A 22,303-nucleotide genomic window follows, 5' to 3' on the forward strand; every position below is an offset into this window, starting at 1 on the left:
TCCTAATTGAAAGCACAAAACACTGGTTTGTGTCAAAAACAATCATGACATATATATATGGCAAAAGCATGGAACACATCAATAGATAGCAGATGGACTAATGCAGTAGCTTTATTTAGTACATACATTGTACACCCACAAAGGAAAGATACGTTTATTACAACACAAATAATAGTGCAATACAAATTGTGCAAAGCTATAACTATATGCGGCTATATTAAATTAAATATAAAGTTCATTAATAAATATTTCATTAATAGACATAATTCTTCCATAGGAAGAGCAAATAATATATCCCTAAGTATAAAGGTCGCTATATAAAGTTGGGTTATGTGCCCTATCTCGCCATTTACAAGCTACTGTTATAGAGATAATGGTCATTAGACATTTTTATGCATTGGATAGCTCAGGATTAGAACCAAAGAAGCATTGCCAAGTTTTGCTCTGATAGAAGATTCTCTGGTGGATCTTAATGAGAATGGTGGAATGTAATCCAAGCCTAAGCAGATGATGAGTCTATATGTTCATATAAGTCAAATGTTTTTTGTTTGTTTTTTTGTTATCACTGGCAAAATCCAAAGTAGCTTCCAATTAACAGAGGGAATAAAATAAATGTCAATGGATGTAACATTGTTCCGCATGATTCTAGCCCGATGTCATCACTCATAGGGTCTGTGAAGAGAAAAATAAATAAATTCATTCATTAATTAATACAGACGCATCTACATATCGGGGGCTTCTTTTTATTTTATTTTTTTATTACAATCAATGAGATTTATTAACAGGTCAGTACTTACTTAATTTAAAAACAAAAACATAAAAAAACACTAAAACATATAGGGCGTTGATAAAGTAAGTCATATTGACTCCAGTTAGACATTGATTAAAGTTAGTCAATGGTCTATATGTATGAGGCTGTTTGTTTTTTGTTTTTTTAGCCATTTAATTTGCTCTTCACTTGAGAAAAGCGCTGCTGTAGATTTTCAGCTGCTATCGCCATCTCTCCTCAATAGGAGTTTCAGGCACATTTGGCGAAGCCAAAGACATATTTTTATTGGTGGGATTAAGGGTGGTTACTGTGGGCCAAACAAACTAATAATCTAATGTATATGACCTGCTTTAGTAACTGACTCAAGGCCCTTTTACACGGGTAAATTATCGGGCAAACGAGCATTTATATAAATGCTTGTTCTCGATCATTGCCCTGTGTAAACCGGGCAACGATCAGTCGACGAACGAGCAAGCACTCATTGATCGGTTGTTCGTATAGTTTATGCAGAATTAAATATTATCGATGATGACAGGGTGATGTGCTGACAAAATATTATGGAAATGTATGGGGACGATCAATCGTAGTAACAATCGTTCGTTCCCATACATAACCAAGCATTGCTCCTTGTGAAAGGAGCAAACGAGCGCTGATCAACAAGCTGTCTCAATTGGCGCTCGTTTTCACGGCCCATATCGGGCCATGTAAAAGGACCTTCAGTCACACCAAATCTCTTCTTTTGATACTGGGAAAAGATAACAAGTAGAAGAAACTAATGATGGACCAGTGGCGTAGCTATAGGGGTCGCAGCGGTCGCAGTTGCGACCGGGCCCGTAAGCCAGGGGGGCCCGCAGGGCCCCCTCGCCACACTAACGCTGACTGCAGGGCCGGGCTGCCTATCTGGCAAATGCCAGATGCCGGTGTATGTAGTGGGCTGCTGCTACCCGCCCACCTCTTTATCCGCAGCGGCGGGCCCTGCTCTGTAGTCTGACACATTTCCCCGCACTGAGCAGCGCACAGCCCACTTGCTGGACGCAGCCTGCTGCAGTCCAGCCAATTAGTGTGGGTCATACTGATTGGCTGGGCTGCACTAGTCTGTGTACTACAGCAGCCAGCATGTAGACTGTGCACTGCATAGGGGGGAATTGTCGTGGTCCTAGCAGCAGGAGGTGCCTCATGAGTCGTGGTGGACTTAACTTTTCAACCCCCCCTCCCCCGGCCCCATCATATTACATCTTGTACCTGCTCTGCATAAGTAGGTATGTCCATCCACCCGCCCACATTCATCCTCGGGGGACAGAGTGCCGGCTACATCACGGCTCACAGAGCTGAGCAGAGAAATAGTCAGACTCAAAGGTAAGAGCCAGGCAGCACTGCAGCAGCTTATGAGAAAAAAGTGTCCCCAGTACTTTGCAAAGAAACTGTCTGTTATGCCCTTCCCCTGCATGGGGAACTATAACTCCAAGCATGCCATGATACCTGTAGGTTTTCAGGACCTGTTGTGAGTTGTAGTTCTCCTCACCAATTGTATTCAACAAGTATTTTATTACTTTCTTAAAGAGGTATTCCTATTTACAGTATATGCCATAAGTACCACCTATGGGATCCTCACCCATCAGCAGACCCCTGTCCGCCAATTCCTGCCCTCTGTAATCTCCATATACTTCAGTGGAGATATGGCTGCACACAAGCGCAACCACCTCCCTATTGAAGTGTATGAAGAATTCTGCTGATAGGTGACGATCACATAGGTGAGACCAGCACTTTTTAGGCATTTATGGCATATATCCTATGCGTATTCCATAAATGCCCAAGATAAGAATACCCCTTTAACCCCTTAACGATGAACAATATCCGTCACAAGCAGGTGCTAGTTCCCGCATCGTGACTGATATATTAGTCTCTCGGATCTCGTGGGTACTGCCAGTGTACCTACAAGACTAGACACAGCCTGGCTCCTGCCGAAATTGTAGAGCACAATTCTGGCAGTTTAACCCCTTAAAGTGTGAAAAAAAATACACATAAAGTATCGCCATGATCATAACTCGAACAATAAAGTTAACACATTAATTAAACCGCCAGGTGAATGGCAGACAAAAACACTTAAAAAAAAAAACAACAGCAAAAATGCTTTTTCTTTTTATTTCCCCCCCAATAGAATAAAATAAAAGTTGATCAATAAGTTCCACATGCCGCAAAATAGTACCAATGCAAACTACACTTTGTCGTGCAAAAAAACAAGACCACATATGGCTATATAGGCGGAAAAATAAAAAAGGTTAGGGCTCTTGGAATGTGGCGATGCAAAAACAAAATTTAAAAAAAAAAAAAAAAAAAAGGTATTATTGTTGTGCAAACGTAGGGAAAATTAAGAAACTATACTTATTTGGTATTGCCGCTTTCGTACTGAAAAATCCGCAGGATAATACAGTAATAGCAGAGTGGATGAGATATAATCACATCTCCTCCACACGCACCGTAAATGACGAGCGGAAAATCTGCTCAGAAATTTACCTGCGGTACGATTTTTAATCCGCAACATGGCAATTGAATTATTTTTTTTTACGGGTTTTCTCCATTGAAATCAATGGGAATGTAAAACCCGCAACAAATAGCAGGTGTTTTTTTGTGGTGGAAAAGCAGCGATTCAACTCTGAAAAAACCCCAAAACGTACACTTATCCAGAATTCTGTGTTTCTTCATCCAGGCCGGCCTCCTGGGATATCCAATGTGACCGTTACAGCCAATCAGAGGCTGCATCGGTCATATGGGATAAAACGTCATTCCAGGTGACCAGCATGCAGGACAGCAGAGGGATGCGTCGCCATGGCTATGTAAAAGTATCACATTTTTATGTTTCATTTTCCGCAGCGGACTTTCCGGCTGAAAAAACTGCACCACAATTTGCTGCGGTTTTTCGTCCAGAATTCCCTGCGCCACAGCGTTTCCGCCCTGTGTGAACATAGCCTAACGCTGTAGAAGCACTGCGGGTAGCTACAGAATAGGAAGTGTGTGCGCAAAAACGAGTCATGACTGGAACTTGGAAGAAGTCGAGAAGAGAAGTCACATGTAAGTCATTGGATGTAACTGTACTATACTCACTATTCACTGTGTAGAACTGGTATTTGGCACTTATTGGGAGCTGCATTATTTAGGGGTATGGGGGGTGGGCGGTACAAAGTATATGTCTTTGTGCCCATGACCTTTTCTGACCGTTGCAATGCCTCTGGCTGCTAATGCTGCATCAATAGTTCACTTAAGAAACCCAGCGATGCAGCTGTAAGTTATAGGTGGGCCACAGACATCGGCCATAAAGTGAAGTTGCGGGGGGGGGGGGGGCCCAAGCTGGATTTTTGCACCAGGGCCCATGAGCCTTTAGCTACGCCCCTGTGATGGACATTACATTCAAAAGCTTCTTTCCCATATTCTAGATACAATAGTGTAGATACATTTACTTTACATACTTTATTGAAGCCCAAAGTTATGTTGCAAATATATATAAATGTAAGGCTTCGTTCACATATCCGTTAGGGCTCTATTCTGACGTTCCGTCTGAGCTTTCCGTCAGAATTGAGCCCTGACTGACACAAACGGAAACCATAGGTGACGGATCCGGTGCCAATGGTTTCCGTTTGTCTCCGTTGTGCAAGGGTTCCGTCGTTTTGACAGAAACAAAACCGTAGTTGGTTACGGTATTGATTCCATCAAAATGACGGAACCCTTGCATAACGGAGACAAACGGAAACCATTTGCACCGGATCCGTCACCATTGAAATTAATGGTGATGGGAACCTATGGTTTCCGTTTGTGTCAGTCAGAGCTACTTTCCGACAGAAAGCTCAGTCGGAACCGAGCCCTGACGCATATGTGAACGCAGCCTTAGAATGATGCAAATATAGGGTAATGAAAAATCCAGAATTATCTAAGCAAATTTGAAACAAGCAATGAGAATCTGTTACAAAGGCAGAACTCTTTACATACAAACATGTATGTAAAGGTTGGGGTTTGAATTCTGCCAAGAATGTTTCTGTAGGCCCCTTTTTTAATCCAAAACCATGAGTCGGTCATAAAGGTGAGACATCAAAAACTGGGTCAAATCAGGCCTTTACAGATATAGCAGTGTTTAACTTGATTTTTAACGCATTAAATACACAGTGGCAAGAAACAAGTTAGCAGAGTCAAAAAAAGGACTGCTACATCTGTAGTTCAGATTTGGGCAACAACACTGATTATCTAAAATTCGAACTCTGGTCAAAACCAGAAAATTATGATGTGACTACAATATCCCATTTTCTGTGGGGTACACTCACTGAGGTACAAGAGGATAATTCTCTTTCTACAAAATAGTGGCTTTGCATACTTAGAGCAACTCTCATCTCTCTTGAAATGTTTGTTTTAGTAAATACTTGTATTTCCTATGAAATAACAATGCTAAAACATCCTTCTTTTAAACTGTGCTTTGTGCCATTCCTCTGTTATTCCACCTGGAAATCTGTGAATAAATGACAACAGTGCATTAGCATTCCCCTTGTCATTCGTGTATATCCTTACATAGTGATTCCATCAGCACTGTTTGGACAATTTCAGAATGTGTAGGGACACAACCTATTGACAAGGAGAATAGTAACACCCAGTTGTCGAGCGAGGACACATCGGCACCAGGCGACAGAGGCTACAGTTGATTCTGCAGCAGCATCGGCGTTTGCAGGTAAGTCGATGTAGCCTCTGTCGCCTGGTGCCGATGTGTCCTCGCTCGTCCGACACGATGCAGAGCCTGGGGCAGGAAGTGACGTCACAGCGTGATCTCTCGAGAACACGCTGTGTGTCTGTGCACTGCCAGAAGCTGGGTGTTAACGAAGAGAAGTGGATGATGCTGATTCGTCAGCATCATACACTTCTATTCACAACGCCCAGCTAGTTAAACAAGTAAAAACGCCCAGATGTACACACACAATACACGCCCACTTGTATATAACTTTAAACACGCCCAGTTGTACTTAAGAAAGGCTCATTTGCATAAATATAAAAATAGTCATAACTTGGCCAAAAATGCTCGTTTTTGAAAAAAAAAAAACGTTACTGTAATCTACATTGCAGCGCCGATCTGCTGCAATACGAGATAGGGTTTGAAAATCTGGTGACAGAGCCTCTTTAAAAAAGGCTTAGATAATTTCCTAAAACAAAAAAATATTAGCTCCTATGTGTAGAAATTTTTTACTTCCCCTTTCCCATCCCACTTCCCCTTTCCCATCCCTTGGTTGAACTTGATGGACATGTGTCTTTTTTCAACCGTACAAACTATGTAACACTTTCCTTCCTATTCACCCTAATTCTGCCCTGCCGGAAATTCTAAATTTCCATCTGTGTCTTTTTTTCTCTCGATACAGGCTCATGCACGAGAGTTAGAATACACACAGTCCTGTGTCGATACCTCACTGACCTACATAACGACACAGGGCTGTTCTTTATTAATTATTCCGCCCCCTCTGTGTCTATTGGCCCTCCCCACTAGTTCTCCCTTCCCCTTTAGTTTATCCCGCCCACCTGCTTTATCTGAGGTGCGGTCACAGAATCCTGCGACCGCAACCTTAGATATCTAATGTGATCCCCATCATCCCTAAATATATGTACCCCCTCATAACTATATATAAAATAGTGCTGTTATTGAAGTACAAGCAAAGAATGAACGGGAATGAATGGACATTGCCTCCAGCCAGAAGGATGCTCCGGTGAAGGAACTGTGAGAGTCAGTGACGGCACAGCGTGATCTCGCGAGATCACGCTATGCTGTGACTAAGGCATCATTTACACGAGCGTAATATACGCGCGTGCGACGCGCGTGCTTTTCACGCGTGTCGTACGCACCTATATTAGTCTATGGGGCAGTGCAGACAGTGCGTAAATTTTGCGCAGCGCGAGTGCGTTGCGTAAAACTCACGACATGTCCTATCTTTGTGCGCTGTTCGCGCATCACGCACCCATTGAAGTCAATGGGTGCGTGAAAACCACGCATGCCGCACGGAAGCACTTCCGTGCGAACTGCGTGATTCGCACAACAGCTGTCAAACTCTGAATGTAAACAGAAAAGCACCACGTGATTTTCTGTTTATAAACATCCAAAGCGAGTGTCATAATGATGGCGGCTGCGAGAAAATCTCGCAGCCACGCAGCATACACTGATGACACACGGAGCTGTTAAGTGCCTTTTTCCGCACGCAAAACGCTGCGTTTTTTGGTGCGCAAAATGCACACGCTCATGTAAATAAGGCCTAAAGCTGGACATGAATAAAGAGAAGTATATGACGCTGATTGGTCAGCGTCATACACTTTTCTTTACAACGCCCACTTGGTTAAAGTAAAAAAAACGCCCAGTTGGGCTTTTACAAAAAATTGGCATAAATGTTAAAATGCTGAGAACTTTGTCACTAATAAACGTTTTAAAAAACAAACAAAAAAAAAACACAGTAGTTATCCACAACACAGCGTCTATTAGATTAGGTAGGAGATAGGGAAGTATGAAACTGGCGACAGATCCTCTTTAAGGATAACTGCAGTCTGAATGTTTGGGTTCATTATATCCAGTATTCTTTCAAATAACTCAATAATGCAATGTCTTAATATCTATGCTATTTTTTTTATAAATTAAATCCATCTCACCACAATTCGCTTGTAATCCTCCTGCCAAGCAGTAAAGTAATCCATATGCACAGCGACACAGCCTGCAGCCACGCAGCACCCAGTCTCCATGTTTGATATTGGCAGCGCAATTCCTAAATGCAATAAAATTATTTAGAGACAGTGACGTTAAAATCTTTTCCGAAGCATTTATCTCCAGATTTACACAAACTGTCCAGCTAAAGAATATCACATCATTCAAAATAACTGTAAAATCACTAACGCTGTGAGAAATATCCGTTACAGCTACAGTAGGTTGTGTAGTGTGAGCAGTGTCTCCAAGGAGTTGTAGTACTAATTTGCTGTTTCAGAATGGTAGTAAGATAGACCATGAATGACATGGGAGGAAAATAAAAAAATCATACTTCTCAACACTTCACTATGAGCAGAGGGAGAGAAAATAGAATTGTAACTGACCTCCAGAAAGGACTGAAATTAGCATAAAGCAAACAAAATCTATAAGTAAAATTATATGTATGTTTAGAAAAAATTTAAACTATGTCATTTATATATTTGAATGGGTATAAATAAACATAAAATGTACCGCCAAAAAAAATACCAGAAAATGTAAGTTCTTGAGTGTTTACCTACTGTAAATGATTGAAAATTTTATTCTGTGGCATGACAACTAATATAGTCCTGAATTTCAATTCTGCCTAGTTATACAATGACCCCCTCCCCATTTCCAGTATCACTTCGTAACTAGATAGATTTATAATCCAAGAGTCAGGGAATAATGTGTGACAATCTCTTAGGGCATGACCACACGTAGCGGAATTGCTCTGGAATTCCGCTGCGGACAGTCCGCTGCGGAAATCCGCAGCGTACACGTTTCTCCATTGCTTTTCACAGCTTTTTAGTGAGGTTCGTTTACACGTTGCGGAAAACTCCGCTGGGACCATAGGCTGCGGCGTGGAATTTGGTGTCCGCAGCATACAATGGTTGTTGCGGACGTGTAGCGGACTTGTTGCGGACTCATTGCGGAATTTCTCCATTGACTTCAATGGAGAGTCAAAATTCCGCAATGAAGTCCGCAGATGTTATGTGTGCTGCGTAGCGTATTTGTTTTACGAACATGACATTTATTCATTCTGGCTGGACCTATGTATTTCTAGGTCTACAGCCAGACTGAAGCCCCATGCACACTAACGTAAAAACGCCCGTAATCACGGGCCGTTATTTACGGCACGGGCAGGCCCATAGAAGTCAATGGGGCTCCCGTAATTACGGGTGACTACGTGTGTGCACCCGTAATTACGGGAGCGTTGCTAGGCAACGTCAGTAAATAGTCACTGTCCAGGGTGCTGAAAGAGTTAAGCGATTGGCAGTAACTGTTTCTGCACCCTGGACAGTGACTTCCGATCACAAGATACATCAACCTGTAAAAAAAATAGAAGTTCCTACTTACCGAGAAATCCCTGCTTCTTCCTCCAGTCCGGCCTCCCGGGATGACGTTTCAGTCCAAGTGACGGCTGCAGCCAATCACAGGCGAATCACAGGCTGCAGCGGTCACATGGACTGCCGCGTCATCCAGGGAGGTCGGGCTGGATGTCAAGAGAGGGACGCGTCACCAAGGCAACGACCGGGTAAGTATGAATTTCTTTTACTTTCACTAGGGAAAGTGCTATCCCTTCTCTCTATCCTGCACTGATAGAGAGAAGGGAAGTACTTTCACCTCAATACGCAACGGCTAGTCAGCATCAATTTAATGCCCATTTTAGGCAGAGCAGCAACAGAATCTGCAATGCAGATTATGTGCAGCATTGATGCGGACAGTGGCGGAAGAAATATGCCACGTCTTGTCATGCCCTAAAACCACAAAGAAGAACAACTCAAGAACTGATATTTATTGGTGATTTTTTTTTTTATTGATGAAAAACCTCCCAGTCCCGAGTATTACTTTTTTCGTTCATCATATTCACAGTATCTTCCGATAAAATGCTTTGGACAGGCACAAAAACTTCCTAAGACGCACGTTCCTCCATTCAAGCAGCAATTTTTGCTCAGTTTACTGCCTAAAGAGAGAAGGAAATTGTTAGGCAGACACACTTAGCATCTCTGCCCATAGATAAATCTTATGTTGTCTCTAGCCACCAAAGAATCTTTAAAGGTTTACTTTTATTGTCTTGTAAAGCTATAAAATTAGCTGCCTGTTAGAAGTGTTTGTTCAGTTAAGACAGTTTTGTTTATACAAGGATTAAAGGACAACTACTAAAGATTAGTACTTCTCATGTGGACACTCAAGGACTCCAGCCTGGGGGTATTACAGGGTCTTGTCCAATTATTTATGTTACGTACCGATTTATGAGTGGACGTGTGGAGCCATACGGCCTATAAAGGGAAGAGGATTTCATAGTGAAGTGAATCAGGGAAGGATCAATGTGCCTGACAACAGTGATTAGGACATAGAGTGCATTTGCCATACTGTACTTGCCTAAAACTAGAACCCACTAAAGACGGAAATATCTTATTTTCCTTTAAATCTGAATATTTTTTTTATTTGTATAGTGAAAAAATATTTCCATTACATTCACAACAGAGAACTTTAAAACTAACCATGGACATGCTGTGGAATATGTTGGCGGTATGTAGCAATGATAATAAATAGATATTACTGGCGGACCCTGCTGAGATCATTCATTCTCAGAATGAAGAAAAAAAAGATTTGTCCTGGATATTTCTAAATGGCTATCCTCTTTCTCTCCTTCATGGAAATAACATGTAGATTTTACGAGGCAGAATCGGACCTGATAACTGTTAGTGGAAGCATGGTTTAGATGATAGGTTTGCTTAACGGTATGTTTACACACATGTGCAGATTTGTTGCAGAAATTGATGTAAATGAAAATTTGTTCTATACATCTGTATGGGGTTGTTTCTGCATCATGGGCATGGATTTATGCAAACACCATTTAGATGTATGGAACTGTCAATTTCTAAACATATCAGTAGTGATTGGTGGGGGTCCGGGCGGTCAGACTCCTACTAAACACTACTGTAGTATGAAGGGGCTGCATACACTGTTATTTCCAAAATGTAGCTGTCCAATGAGATCTTTAGAGGCTTAGTGCTTAGCAAAGCACTGTAGTCTCTTCATTTTAGTGATCGTACAAGGTCTCAGCACCCGGACCCCTGCCGCTCACTACTTTTGACATGACTATAAAATGTCAGACGTAAGGTGAATTGACGTAGACCCTTTAAAGAGGCTCCGTCACCACATTATAAGTGCCCTATATTGTACATGATGTGATCGGCGCTGTAATGTAGATTACAGCAGTGGTTTTTTATTTAGAAAATTTTTTGACTAAGTTATGACTTATATTAGCTTTATGCTAATGAGTTTCTCAATGGACAACTGAGCGTGTTTTACTTTTTGGCCAAGTGGGCGTTGTTCAGAGGAGTGTATGACAGTGACCAATCAGTGACCAATCAGCGTCATACACTTCTCTCCATTCATTCACACAGCAGATAGCGATATAGCTATATCACTATGTGCAGCCACATAAACACACTATAACGTTACTGCAGTGTCCTGACAATGAACAGTGGCGTAACTACCGCTATAGCAGCCGTAGTGGCTGCTACGGGGCCCGCAGCATGAGGGGGCCCGTGCCACCCGCCGGCATGGCCCCCCCCCATGGCCTGAGGCTCCGCTAGCAGCCGCTACGGCTGCTACAGCGCGACGCCACTGAAGGGGTTGTTCCTACATGCACTGGATACATGTGGATAGGGGATGCATCCACTGGATAGGGGATACATGTGGGATCGCTGGGACGCCCAGCGATAAGGAGAACAGGGGACCGAAAGTCCCTCGAAGTTCTCAATGACAGACCTTGGACTTCCGGGGTCTGCCTGCAGCTCCATAGAAATGACTTGTGCATCGGTCGCGCTTGTGCGCATGCGTGACCAGCGCACCTTTCATTTTTATTGAACTGCGCAGACCATGGAAGTCCGAGGTTTGTCATGGAGAACTTCGGGGGACTTTCGGTCCCCCGTTCTCCTTATCGCTGGGCGTCCCAGCGATCACACATGTATCCCCTATCCTGTGCATAATAACATTACTACAATCCACATCTTAGAGTACGTCACACGTTGCGTATTTGCCTTGTATTTTCCAAGCGTAAAAAAAATCAGCTTATGAGTAAAATATTCCTCAACGCAAGAAAGTGAGACATATTTTTCCCATTGTACAGTTGTGCTGTGGAAATACAAGACAAATATGCCACGTGATACTACACCCTTATTCCAGAGGGGTCTGTATGGTGTAATCTACAGGGGGGGCTGTTTGGTGTTACCTACAGGGGGGCTGTATGGCATTATCTACAGGGGGCTGTATGGCGATATCTACAGGGGTGTCTGTATGGTGTAATCTACAGCGGGGGCTGCTTAGTGTTATCTACAGGGGGGCTGTATAGCGTTATCTACAGGGGGCTGTATGGCGTTATCTACAGGGGGCTGTATGGCATTATCTACAGGGGGCTGTATGGCGTTTTCTACAGGGGGCTGTATGGAGTTATCTACAGGGGGGCTGTATGGCGTTATCTACAGGGGGAGGGCTGTATGGTGTTATCTACAGGGGGAGGGCTGTATGGCGTTATCTACAGGGGGAGGGCTGTATGACGTTATCTACAAGGGAAGGGCTGTATGGCGTTATCTACAGGGGAAGGGCTGTATGGCGTTATCTACAGGGGAGGGCTGTATGGCGTTATCTACAAGGGAGGGCTGTATGGCGTTATCTACAGGGGAAGGGCTGTATGGCGTTATCTACAGGGCAAGGGCTGTATGGCGTTATCTACAGGGGGCTGTATGGCGTTATCTAAAGGGGGCTGTATGGCATTATCTACAGGGGGAGGGCTGCATGGCGTTATCTACAGGGGAGGGCTGTATGGCGTTATCTACAGGGGAGGGCTGTATGGCGTTATCTACAGGGGGCTGTATGGCGTTATCTACAGGGGGAGGGCTGTATGGCGTTATCTACAGGGGAGGGCTGTATGGCGTTATCTACAGGGGAGGGCTGTATGGCGTTATCTACAGAGGAGGGCTGAATGGCATTATCTACAGGGGAAGGGCTATATGACGTTATTTACAGGGGAAGGGCTTTATGGCGTTATCTACAGGGGAAGGGCTGTATGGCGTTATCTACAGGGGAGGGCTGTATGGCATTATCTACATGGGAGGGCTGTATGGCGTTGTCTACAAGGGAGGGCTGTATGGCGTTATCTATAGGGAGGCGCTTTGTGGTGGAATCTATAGAGAGGCACTATCTACCAGTGGGGCTGGGTTGTGTGATACCCAGCGGAGGGGGGCCCCAGTCAAAAGTTTGCTATGGGGCCCAGTCTTTCCTAGTTATGCCCCTGACAATGAATATACATTACCTCCAGCCAGGACGTGATGTCTATTCAGAATCCTGACCACTTCTTGATATAAGTAACAACTAATAAATGCAAAATAAAAAAGGAACCGAAGTCTATTCACAAGTATCAGGAGATTAGGAAAGAAGGATATTAGGCATCGTTCACATCTGTGCTAGGGTCCCGTTCCGACTTTCCATCGGAACGGGACCCTGACTGACACAAATGCAAACCAAAGGTTTTCGTTTCCATCACCATTGATTTCAGTCAGGGTCCCGGAAAGCTCAGACAGAACGTCGGAACGGGACACTAAGCCTTATCTGTATGCAAGAAGCCTTATCTGTATGCATTATTCCTATTACATTTAATGACCTAAAAGATATAACCTAATTTTCTGACAGAAATCTAATTGTAATTGTGGACACCTCAACAGTTAGGATGGAACCACCATCACAATATTTGCTAAGAATCAATAACACCTAATGAAACGCCCACAATATTAGTGGGATACTCACTGTCAGTAAGGCCAGTGAAAGGTATAAGTGCTGCTTGCGGCTTTCTGACTCCAGTGCTCCCATTGATTTCTATCAATGTATCCATGGCCATGCTATCAGTTACAAGAACAGGCTTAGATGTTGTATGTAAGCTGATTCTGGTTAGGGTATTAAATTGTTCTTTTGCACTTCCTAAAAAATAATATTAATAATAATAATAAATTATTGGTTCAAGTAACATTGACAGTCCAAAGAAATAAATATTTGTAGTGCCCACTTCTGTTGGGCTTGGCCCTAGAATATAACGTTCTAAACATGACTCTGATGATGCAACGTTTTGGCAAGCAAGTCAAATACCGGAATAATACATATATATTTATATTTATTTTAACCCAGTGTGACATCATCAAACATGTCCAACAGTCAAAGTCATAGGTTACTGTAAAGCAACTATTTAACATATGAAAGTAATACTCCTATATTCAAAGTATTGGCGAGAAGTTGCAATGGTAAACTTCATACATTGGTGATAACCATAAGAAAAGAGAATATAGCGCTAATAAACTTGGTTCACTGAAAAATTGTGGCATGTTCCATCGAATGGTACATTACTTCTTGGAGAGCATATGACTGTAATATGGTGCCATATAATGTAGCACACTGAGTAGTATGGAGCCATAGGGTAAGAGGTCTGAAAAACATAGTTGACCCAAAGGAGATGTTTTACACAGGTATCTGCATGAGTAGGCTCAGCCAGATTAATGAACTGTATGCTGGCTTTTATACATTTATTGAAATATCTTCAGAATCTGGGAATGTTCGAGGAAATCAGTGACAGTAAGAAACAACTTAAAGAATAATGAGTATGTCTTACCTTTTTTAAAATGGAAAGCCAACAGTGTAAATGTTATTACAATGAGCCTGATAAACAAAGAGAAAACAAGATGTGTCAGTGTAAGTGTCATGACCCTCTATATCAACAAACTGGAAGACCTTCCCAAAAAGACTGAAGCTGTGGGTCTACAGGAGAGATGCTAGATCCTGCATAATAAGTGCTCAACCAATAAGTGCCAGCAGTTTTGTCATAGTATCATTGTGCTTTTAAAGTAGTTTGCAAGTGCTTCCTTTATAGCAATGATTGCAGTGTATTATTGGGAGACCTGTGTTTTTTATGCCCCCGTTTTGGGCATAGAGTTTAGGTATATTTTATAAAAAAAAAAAATTGCATTCAACTGCATACAAATGAAGTTGGATACCTATATAATTGACGTATGGCATAGCGTATACATTCTCTGCAGATTTAATAGTATGGCAGGCTATGCTTTTTAAAAATAGTGAGAAAAAAACCTAAAAAAAACCTGTATCCAGATGTACAGTCTTTCGCCATATGTTTGGCTTATATAAACCAATGGGTAATTCACAGTATCTGTTTGGATACCTTTTTTTGCTATTTGAATATATACAGTGACATAGTGAATAAACATGGTGTGAATAGGACCATGCTGAAAATCGTCTGAAAAAGACAAAATCATAGTCTCACCCTGACGGTCAAACATTTGCAGTGCCATAGTGTATTGAAGCTTAGTTGTTCTCTAAAATAATGATGTCTATGAAGATGTTTTTGTACTTGACACAAGTTGCAGCACCCAAGAAGTCCACTGCCACATAAAAGAACAGTAGTGCTACATGTAGATGATAATATTAACGCTACATGGAGCTTTCTCATTATACATAAGACTACTTATAAAGGTGTTTATAGATCCCAAATATTGTAATATCATCACATATGGTGGAACTCAATGTCAACGCTGCTTAGGTGGAAGACTCAGAAACTGCAATTACCGGGAGCCCACGAGCTTCATGCTACGCTTCTGTGTATCATAGACACACTTATCCTTTAATTCCATATGGCATACAGTATATTATTACAGTCGGTTACATCTCTGGAATGCACTACATATAATAATCCCACAAAAGCAAGAGTTCCTAAAATTGTTGTGCTGTTACTGCATAGAATACTCCGAGGGGGGTGGGGGGGGGGGGTGTAGACACCTACATTTCCCATCTCTAACCCCAGAAAACACAAATGTTAGTTAATATAAAGAGCTCAAGAGCTTTCTATAAAGGTTCAAGTTGAAAGATTTCTCAAATAAAAATAGATAAATATTCCATATATAATGTATGTTACTCTTCCCCATGCCCTGCTTACAGGATTAATCTGCCCAGCAACATCTGCTCTCCTGAAATTTTTCCTAAATTCTCCATTCATCTAACTTATTCTGCAGTGAATGCTCAATAAATAATTGTAGTAATTGATGATCACAGTGGGATGACATGTGGAGCTCTGTATACATAGCAAGATGGATCGTGTTGGATTACCACCTATAGGCCCAGCGGTGGATTCCTTTTTGAAGCTGTCAATGGGGCACATTACTTTATGCTCCACAGACACCATTTGACAGAAAATCAATTGGCTCAAATCAATTGACTATATTTTCGGTTACGTTTTTCATGCCATTTATTTTAAGTGTTTCTTTAGTGGTCAAAAACGCTGCTGCCAACATGCTCAAAGTATAGTATCTATTCTACATAGCCTACACTATAGAGCTTCAAAAATGCTAGGAAATATGCAAGTAAGAAACACCATAGAAGCGTGTGTGTGTGTGTGTGTGTGTGTGTGTGTGTGTGTGTGTGTGTGTGTGTGTGTCTGTGTGTGTGTGTGTTTGTAGGCCTAAGGCATGTCATTGCTGCCTGTGGGCTCATAAATCTGTCTGCTCCTGGTTGGCGGTATGTTGCATTAATGTGATCAAATTCATCTCCATTAAGTTTATATGTTCTCCTCACGTTTATGTGCACTCCAGTACATGACATACAGTGAAAAGTTATCTGGGTTTCCATGTGGTGCTATGTACTTGATAAGTATAGGCCCTTGTTAAGCATATTAATATGACTACAATCCACATCTTAGAGTACAGTCACACGTTGCGTATTTGCCTTGTATTTTCCAAGCGTAAAAAAATCAGCTCATGAGTAAAATATTCCTCAACGCAAGAAATTGAGACATATTTTTCCCATTGTACAATTGTGCTGTGGAAATACAAGACAAATATGCCACGCGATACTGCACCCTTATTCCAGGATCACACACAGTTTTGGTCATGTTTGGTGTTTTTTGGTTCAGTTGTTGGATCAGTTTTTTAAGCCAAAGCCAGAAGTGAATCCAACAGGAAGGAAAGTTAGGGCATGTTCAGACGTGGCAGAGTTTTTCCGCTGCAAATGTTGGTGCAGATTCGGGGCAATTACATAACGAATCTGCAGCAACATTTGCATATTTGACAGGTAATTCAGACGTTGCAGAAAACACAGCGGACTTGCCACAGATTTCAGTTTTTGCATTGCAAAGGCTGAAATCCGCAGTGAAATTCCGCTGCTTCTCTGCAACATAATGAGCATGCTGCGGAGGGAAAATTCTGCACCGCAGCCTAATTTCTGCAAAGTTATTTTCTGCAACGTCTGAACTAACTTTCCTAAAAATGTATAGAAAGAAATGAAAAAAAAACGGCCGCTGAAGAATTCCACAGCAATTCCGTCACGTCTGAACGTGCCCTAATGAAGAAAAGACTGACACATCGCCTTTCTGTGTGTCCACTCCTGTGTTTGTCTCAAAACACTGAGCCAAAAACGGCACCAAAAACAGCATCAAAAGTTTGTGTGTGAACCTGTCCTTGTAGTCAGAACACTTAGGGCTTATTCAGACAAACGTATAATACGTCCGTGCAACACGCGTGATTTTCACGCACCTCGCACGGACCTATGTTAGTCAATGGGGCCATTCAGACAGTCCGTGATTTTCACGCAGTGTGTGTCTGCTGCGTAAAACTCACGACATGTCCTATATTTGTGCGTTTTTTGTGCATCACGCACCCATTGAAGTCAATGGGTGCGTGAAAATCACGCGCAGCACACGGAAGCACTTCCGTGGGACGCGCGGGATTCGCTCAACAGCAGTAAAAACTATGAATGAAAACAGAAAAGCACCACGTGCTTCTCTGTCTACAAACATCCAAACGGAGTGTCATAATGATGGCGGCTGAACGAAAATCATGCAGTCACGCATCATACACTGATGACACACGGAGCTGTTATGGACCTTTTGCAAAACGCACACGCTCGTGTGAATCCGGCCTTATAATGTATATTTACTGCTGGTTTTTTTTTCTGCTTGTATTTTCCAAACTGTCTAGCAAATAATATTTTACGGAAGTTAATGCTTTTTCCATTTCTAGAAAACGATGCTCATAATCAAATGCAAGAAAACCCAGAATCATTCAGGCAACTGACTGTAAGCTTTATTTCATCATATAAAATATATGGAAACACAACATTAGTCCCATTCCCTTCTCCCCAAGGCAAAAAACGTCAGTAATAAAATACAGTAGCCACTCCAGAGCTATGGTAATCATTTATAATTAGATATCCCAAATATCAAGCCCTATAATGCCAACCTGCTAGAGCATTGGCAATGAAACATTTAATCAGGTTGACAAAGGAACATGAAATAGAAAAGCAGCAAAAGGCAAGTCAGACACCTGAAGTGGAGAGGTATATAATGAAAAGGAAGGAGAGTGGTGCGCAGCTTCTTGCTAGTGCAGTCATGTGTGAAAATGAAAATCTTAAAAAGCCCAGGGCTATATTTACAGGTCATTGCAAAACTCTATAAGAAAGCGTGGCTCTTAACACACTGTTCTAGGAAAACTCTGAAACAATTAGTATTAGCATGAGAGCACACCACAGTTGATTTGGCAGAAAAGTTAATTGTTTTTATCCACCCGCTTAACGGAGTAATTTTGTCTCAGCAAACATCAATACCAAATCATTCCCCGCTTCTTCCTGGCCGCTTTCTAGGCTCCGCTCAGGCCTCTATCTGTGTGCCGCACTGAGAGCTCTCCTAATTGGAAATTGACATTTTCAATGTAGCAATTGACATCCAAATCTGTAGATTCCCACAGTGTTTAAAAAACATTTCTGAGCCGCTCAAAATGTTACATTGCCTCACTGTGTTCTAACAGATAAAATATACTTCATGAAATTACGATTGTGCCCAGAGAGGCTCTGTAGTCTGCTATGCTGGAAAAATATTTGGAAACGGTAACGGAGACAGTTGAAACTTTTTATGTACTTAAGAAGTAATGAACAGCTCCAAGTATAGTCAAGCAGTGATGTCACCGCGGCATGGATGTGGGATCCTTATATATTGATTTTATGCCCCTTTTATAGCGCCAACATATATGCAGAGATTGCCATCACTCGCATTAGTCTGTGTCCCTAATGGGACTTATAACTGTTTTTTTCAATCAAAAACAAGCCAGTTTCATAGTAAGTCATTTAACCCCAGTATGTTTTTGGAGCAAAGGAGGAAAGCCACGCAAATATGGGGAGAACACACCAACGTCATGCGCGATTGCATCCTTCGTTGAATTTGAACTCAGGTCCCCACGGCTGCAAGGCAACAGTAGCTACCACTAAGCCACAATAATGCTTATATCGAAGAGTATTTATGTCAACTAATATCATACATAAATCTACATAAAACAAAATAAAAACTGTAAAGAATACTTGAATTAATACTCTTTAATTGGACACTTTTAGGATTTTTTTTTTTTTAAAGCAATTCCATAACATATTACAACTAGAATTCCTCTCCAATAAATAATTCTGATAGTAACATTATTGCATGATTGACAATTTTCTAATACAAATTTTCAAAATGGCTTCAATTTTTTTTTTTACCGTATTATATCAATGTATGCCAATGTGACAATTGTTTCCACATTACTAATGGTATAAAACTCACATTGAATATATACAGTATTTAGTCATTACCTTGGGTCAAAGTTCACAGTAAATTCTTACCTCACGTGGTCCCTCCAGAACATTTTCCTGGGAAGCAAATGTTGATGTGAAATTCCTCCTGCCTCTCACAGTGCCGCTTGTGAATCAATGCAAATACCCAGAGATAAAAGTTTTTGTATTTGTTTTTTTCTCTGCTTACTCCAATGTGTACGATGATAGATCTAATCCATGTTCATATTAGACCTTGGAAAGAAGGGCTCTTGAATCCTGGTTAATAATAATAATAAGCATAATTTGTCTTTCTCCATAGCAAACAGGCACAAGTATTACAAGAAAGCTTTCCATAAATCTTCTCTCTAGTCCCTGGTCAAGGATAAGACAACCAACATGTAGTCCCCAATGAATGCTCCTCCCTACATATCATTAACAAAAGGTGGAGCAGGCCACACAGGGGTTGACTTGTGTAAACTATGTAAATAGATTACCCCTGTCCTGCTCATTGATAATGCTGTACTATGTGTATATATATATATATATATATATATATATATATATATACTGTATATAAATATATATATATATATACATATATAGTCATTATTGTAGTCAAAGTTTTTCCACCATGTCTTCATGTTTATTGATATTGGTTTACTTTAGAGAATGACCACAATAAAAAAAACTTACGATAGACAAGACATTTTTGTCTTTGGACTTAAACGGGGGAAAGGTTATGTAATTGCAGTTCTCTAGAAAGAATTTTTTTTTTCTTTCGACTACCTTTTTTTTGGGGGGGAGTTAAAAAAAGACATCAATAAAAATATTAAAAAACACACGTTAGTTCCAGTTTTTGGTGCAGTTTTTGTTAAAGTTGAGGTTAGGGGCGTAGGTATAGAAGATGCAGAGGTAGCGGTCGCACCCGGGTTCTGGTACCTGAGGGGGCCATTTGGCACATATATAGATTCCATTACTATAAATGAGACATGGTAGGTGGGGGGCCCTTTTACAGATATTGCAGTGGGGCTCAGAAGCTTCAAGTTACGCCTCAAAAACAACACACCTAGAACATGCTGCATTTTGGGCATAGAGGGGGGGGGGTCGCCCATTTAAAGACATTACAAACAGATAATCATTTGTTACTGTGCATAATACAATATTGTGACTTTAGTGGTTTGGTATTTCAGGGTCACTAATTCTCTGTTTTTGTGTCGCTGGTTAACAAATATTTTAGCAATGACAAAGAAAAGTTATTAAGCCCTTTTCAAGGCATTTTTGCTTTCAAGAATATTTTAAACAACATTTTTCAGCACTCTCAAAGACAAAATATGGTTAATGTTCCTGATTCATTCCCTTTAGGATACAAAAAGGGAATATTGAGAGCAGCTATTAGCTTGTACATTATATGGTACAGTATTGATATTTCATTTTCAAGTGTTCATCTAAAATCCATAGCAGAATGGATTCTGACAGGTAGCTTTATATCAATGTGTAATGCTTTCAGAAAATCTAAACTACCATCTGTTATTTTATTTATAGATAGCTAGATCCGAGTGATAGCGCTAAGATGAACTTGCTGCCTAGTAAACAAGTATAAAGCGTTGATAAAATGTTGATTTTTGCAATTCAGATTTATCATGTGCTTTTAATATGTGGCACAAACGTACTGCTACTAAGCATTTTCATATTAGGGCTCATTCAGACGAGTGTATATGTAGTCCGTGTGACAGCCGTTAAAACACCGGCCGTCACACAGACACAGGTACTTCAATGGGGCCGTTCACACGACCGTTGTTTCAACGGAGCGTGTGAAGGGTCCATAAAAAATAGGACATGTCCTATTTTTTTGCGCTTCACGCATCCCCCTATAGACTCTAGTCTATGGGGGATGCGTGATAACGCATCCTGCAGGGGTGCAGCACGGGTGCACCTCGGACATAAAAAAAACTGTAGTTTTTCACGTCCGAGGTTGGCTACGTTCGTCTGAATGTAGACTTAGGGTATGTGCACACGATGAGAGGCTTTTACGTCTGAAAAGACAGACTGTTTTCAGGAGAAAACAGCTGCGTCGTTTCAGACGTAAATGCTGCTCCTCGTATTATGCGAGGCGTCTTTGACGCCTGTAATCTTGAGCTGCTCTTCATTGACTTCAATAAAGAACGGCTCAAATTACGTTGCAAAGAAGTGTCCTGCACTTCTTTGCCGAGGCAGGCAATTTATGCGTCGTCGTTTGACAGCTGTCAAACGACGACGCGTAAATTACAGGTCGTCTGCACAGTACGTCGGCAAACCCATTCAAATGAATGGGCAGATGTTTGCCAACGTATTGTAGTCCTATTTTCAGACGTAAAACGAGGCATAATACGCCTGAAAATAGGTCGTGTGAACACAGCCTAAGGAGCATGCTCAACATTTTCACATAGATGTGAAGGCGATCCATAGAACAATATGAGTTGGGTAAAATAGCTTTACATTACCAATATTAGTTTTGCTACCCAATACCGGATTTTAGGGAAGGCAAAAGGGGCAATTACATAGGGGCCTTCCCTACCCAGGTCCCTTTAGCCGTTCCCAGACTTTCAGCAGCTAGACATGTGAGTTGAGAAATATATTTAAATTGTACCTTTTGTTAATATTTATTATTACAGGACAGAGCTCCGTTTTACTTTTATGGAGCTACAACACCCCATCTGTCTGATCTACTAACTAGAAGATATCCGGGGGCATGTTTATTGCTATAGGAAGATAAGTAACTGTCAGACAAGGAACAGTGCATGTTAGTAAGGCTTCTGCGTCAGGGTCCCATTCTGACGTTCTGTCAGAGTTTTCCGTCAGAATGAGACCCTGACTGAAGCAAACGGAAACCATAGGTTTCCGTTTGCATCACCATTGATTTCAATGGTGACGGATGCGGTGCCAATGGTTTCCGTTTGTCTCAGTTGTGCAAGGGTTCCGTCGTTTTGATGGAAGCAATACCATAGTCGACTACGCTATTAATTTCGTCAAAACGACGGAACCCTTGCACAACGGAGACAAACGGAAACCATTGGCACTGGATCCGTAACCATTGAAATAAATGGTGATGGAAACAGAAACCTATGGTTTCTGTATGTGTCAGTCAGGGCTCCATTCTGACGGAAGGCTCAGACGGAACGTCGGAACGGAGC

General features: G+C 41.5%; 1 protein-coding gene across 1 annotated transcript; it reads right to left on the minus strand.

Moving 5' to 3' along the window:
- Positions 1 to 217: 217 nt before the first annotated feature.
- Positions 218 to 13,401, minus strand: LOC142757381 (cryptic protein-like). Its single transcript, XM_075860619.1, has 4 exons — positions 13,311 to 13,401; positions 9,345 to 9,459; positions 7,427 to 7,539; positions 218 to 672 (listed from the first exon to the last, which is right to left on the minus strand). Exons 1-4 carry the CDS (start codon positions 13,399 to 13,401, stop codon positions 563 to 565), a joined length of 429 nt encoding a protein of 142 aa, XP_075716734.1. The 3' UTR covers positions 218 to 562.
- Between the last annotated feature and the right edge of the window lie 8,902 nt (positions 13,402 to 22,303).

This window comes from Rhinoderma darwinii, chromosome 1 (genome assembly GCF_050947455.1).
Source record: "Rhinoderma darwinii isolate aRhiDar2 chromosome 1, aRhiDar2.hap1, whole genome shotgun sequence".
In the NCBI taxonomy this organism is placed as follows: domain Eukaryota; kingdom Metazoa; phylum Chordata; class Amphibia; order Anura; family Rhinodermatidae; genus Rhinoderma; species Rhinoderma darwinii.

What these genes read in the sequence shown, in the direction of transcription:
- LOC142757381 (XM_075860619.1), bottom strand. Translation starts at nt 13,401, where the DNA reads ATGGCCATGGATACATTGATAGAAATCAATGGGAGCACTGGAGTCAGA. An exon ending in TTTCACTGGCCTTACTGACA is followed by an intron (nt 9,460 to 13,310) that starts GTGAGTATCCCA and finishes TTCTCTCTTTAG; the next exon opens with GCAGTAAACTGAGCAAAAAT. An exon ending in AGGATTACAAGCGAATTGTG is followed by an intron (nt 673 to 7,426) that starts GTGAGATGGATT and finishes TTCTCTTCACAG; the next exon opens with ACCCTATGAGTGATGACATC.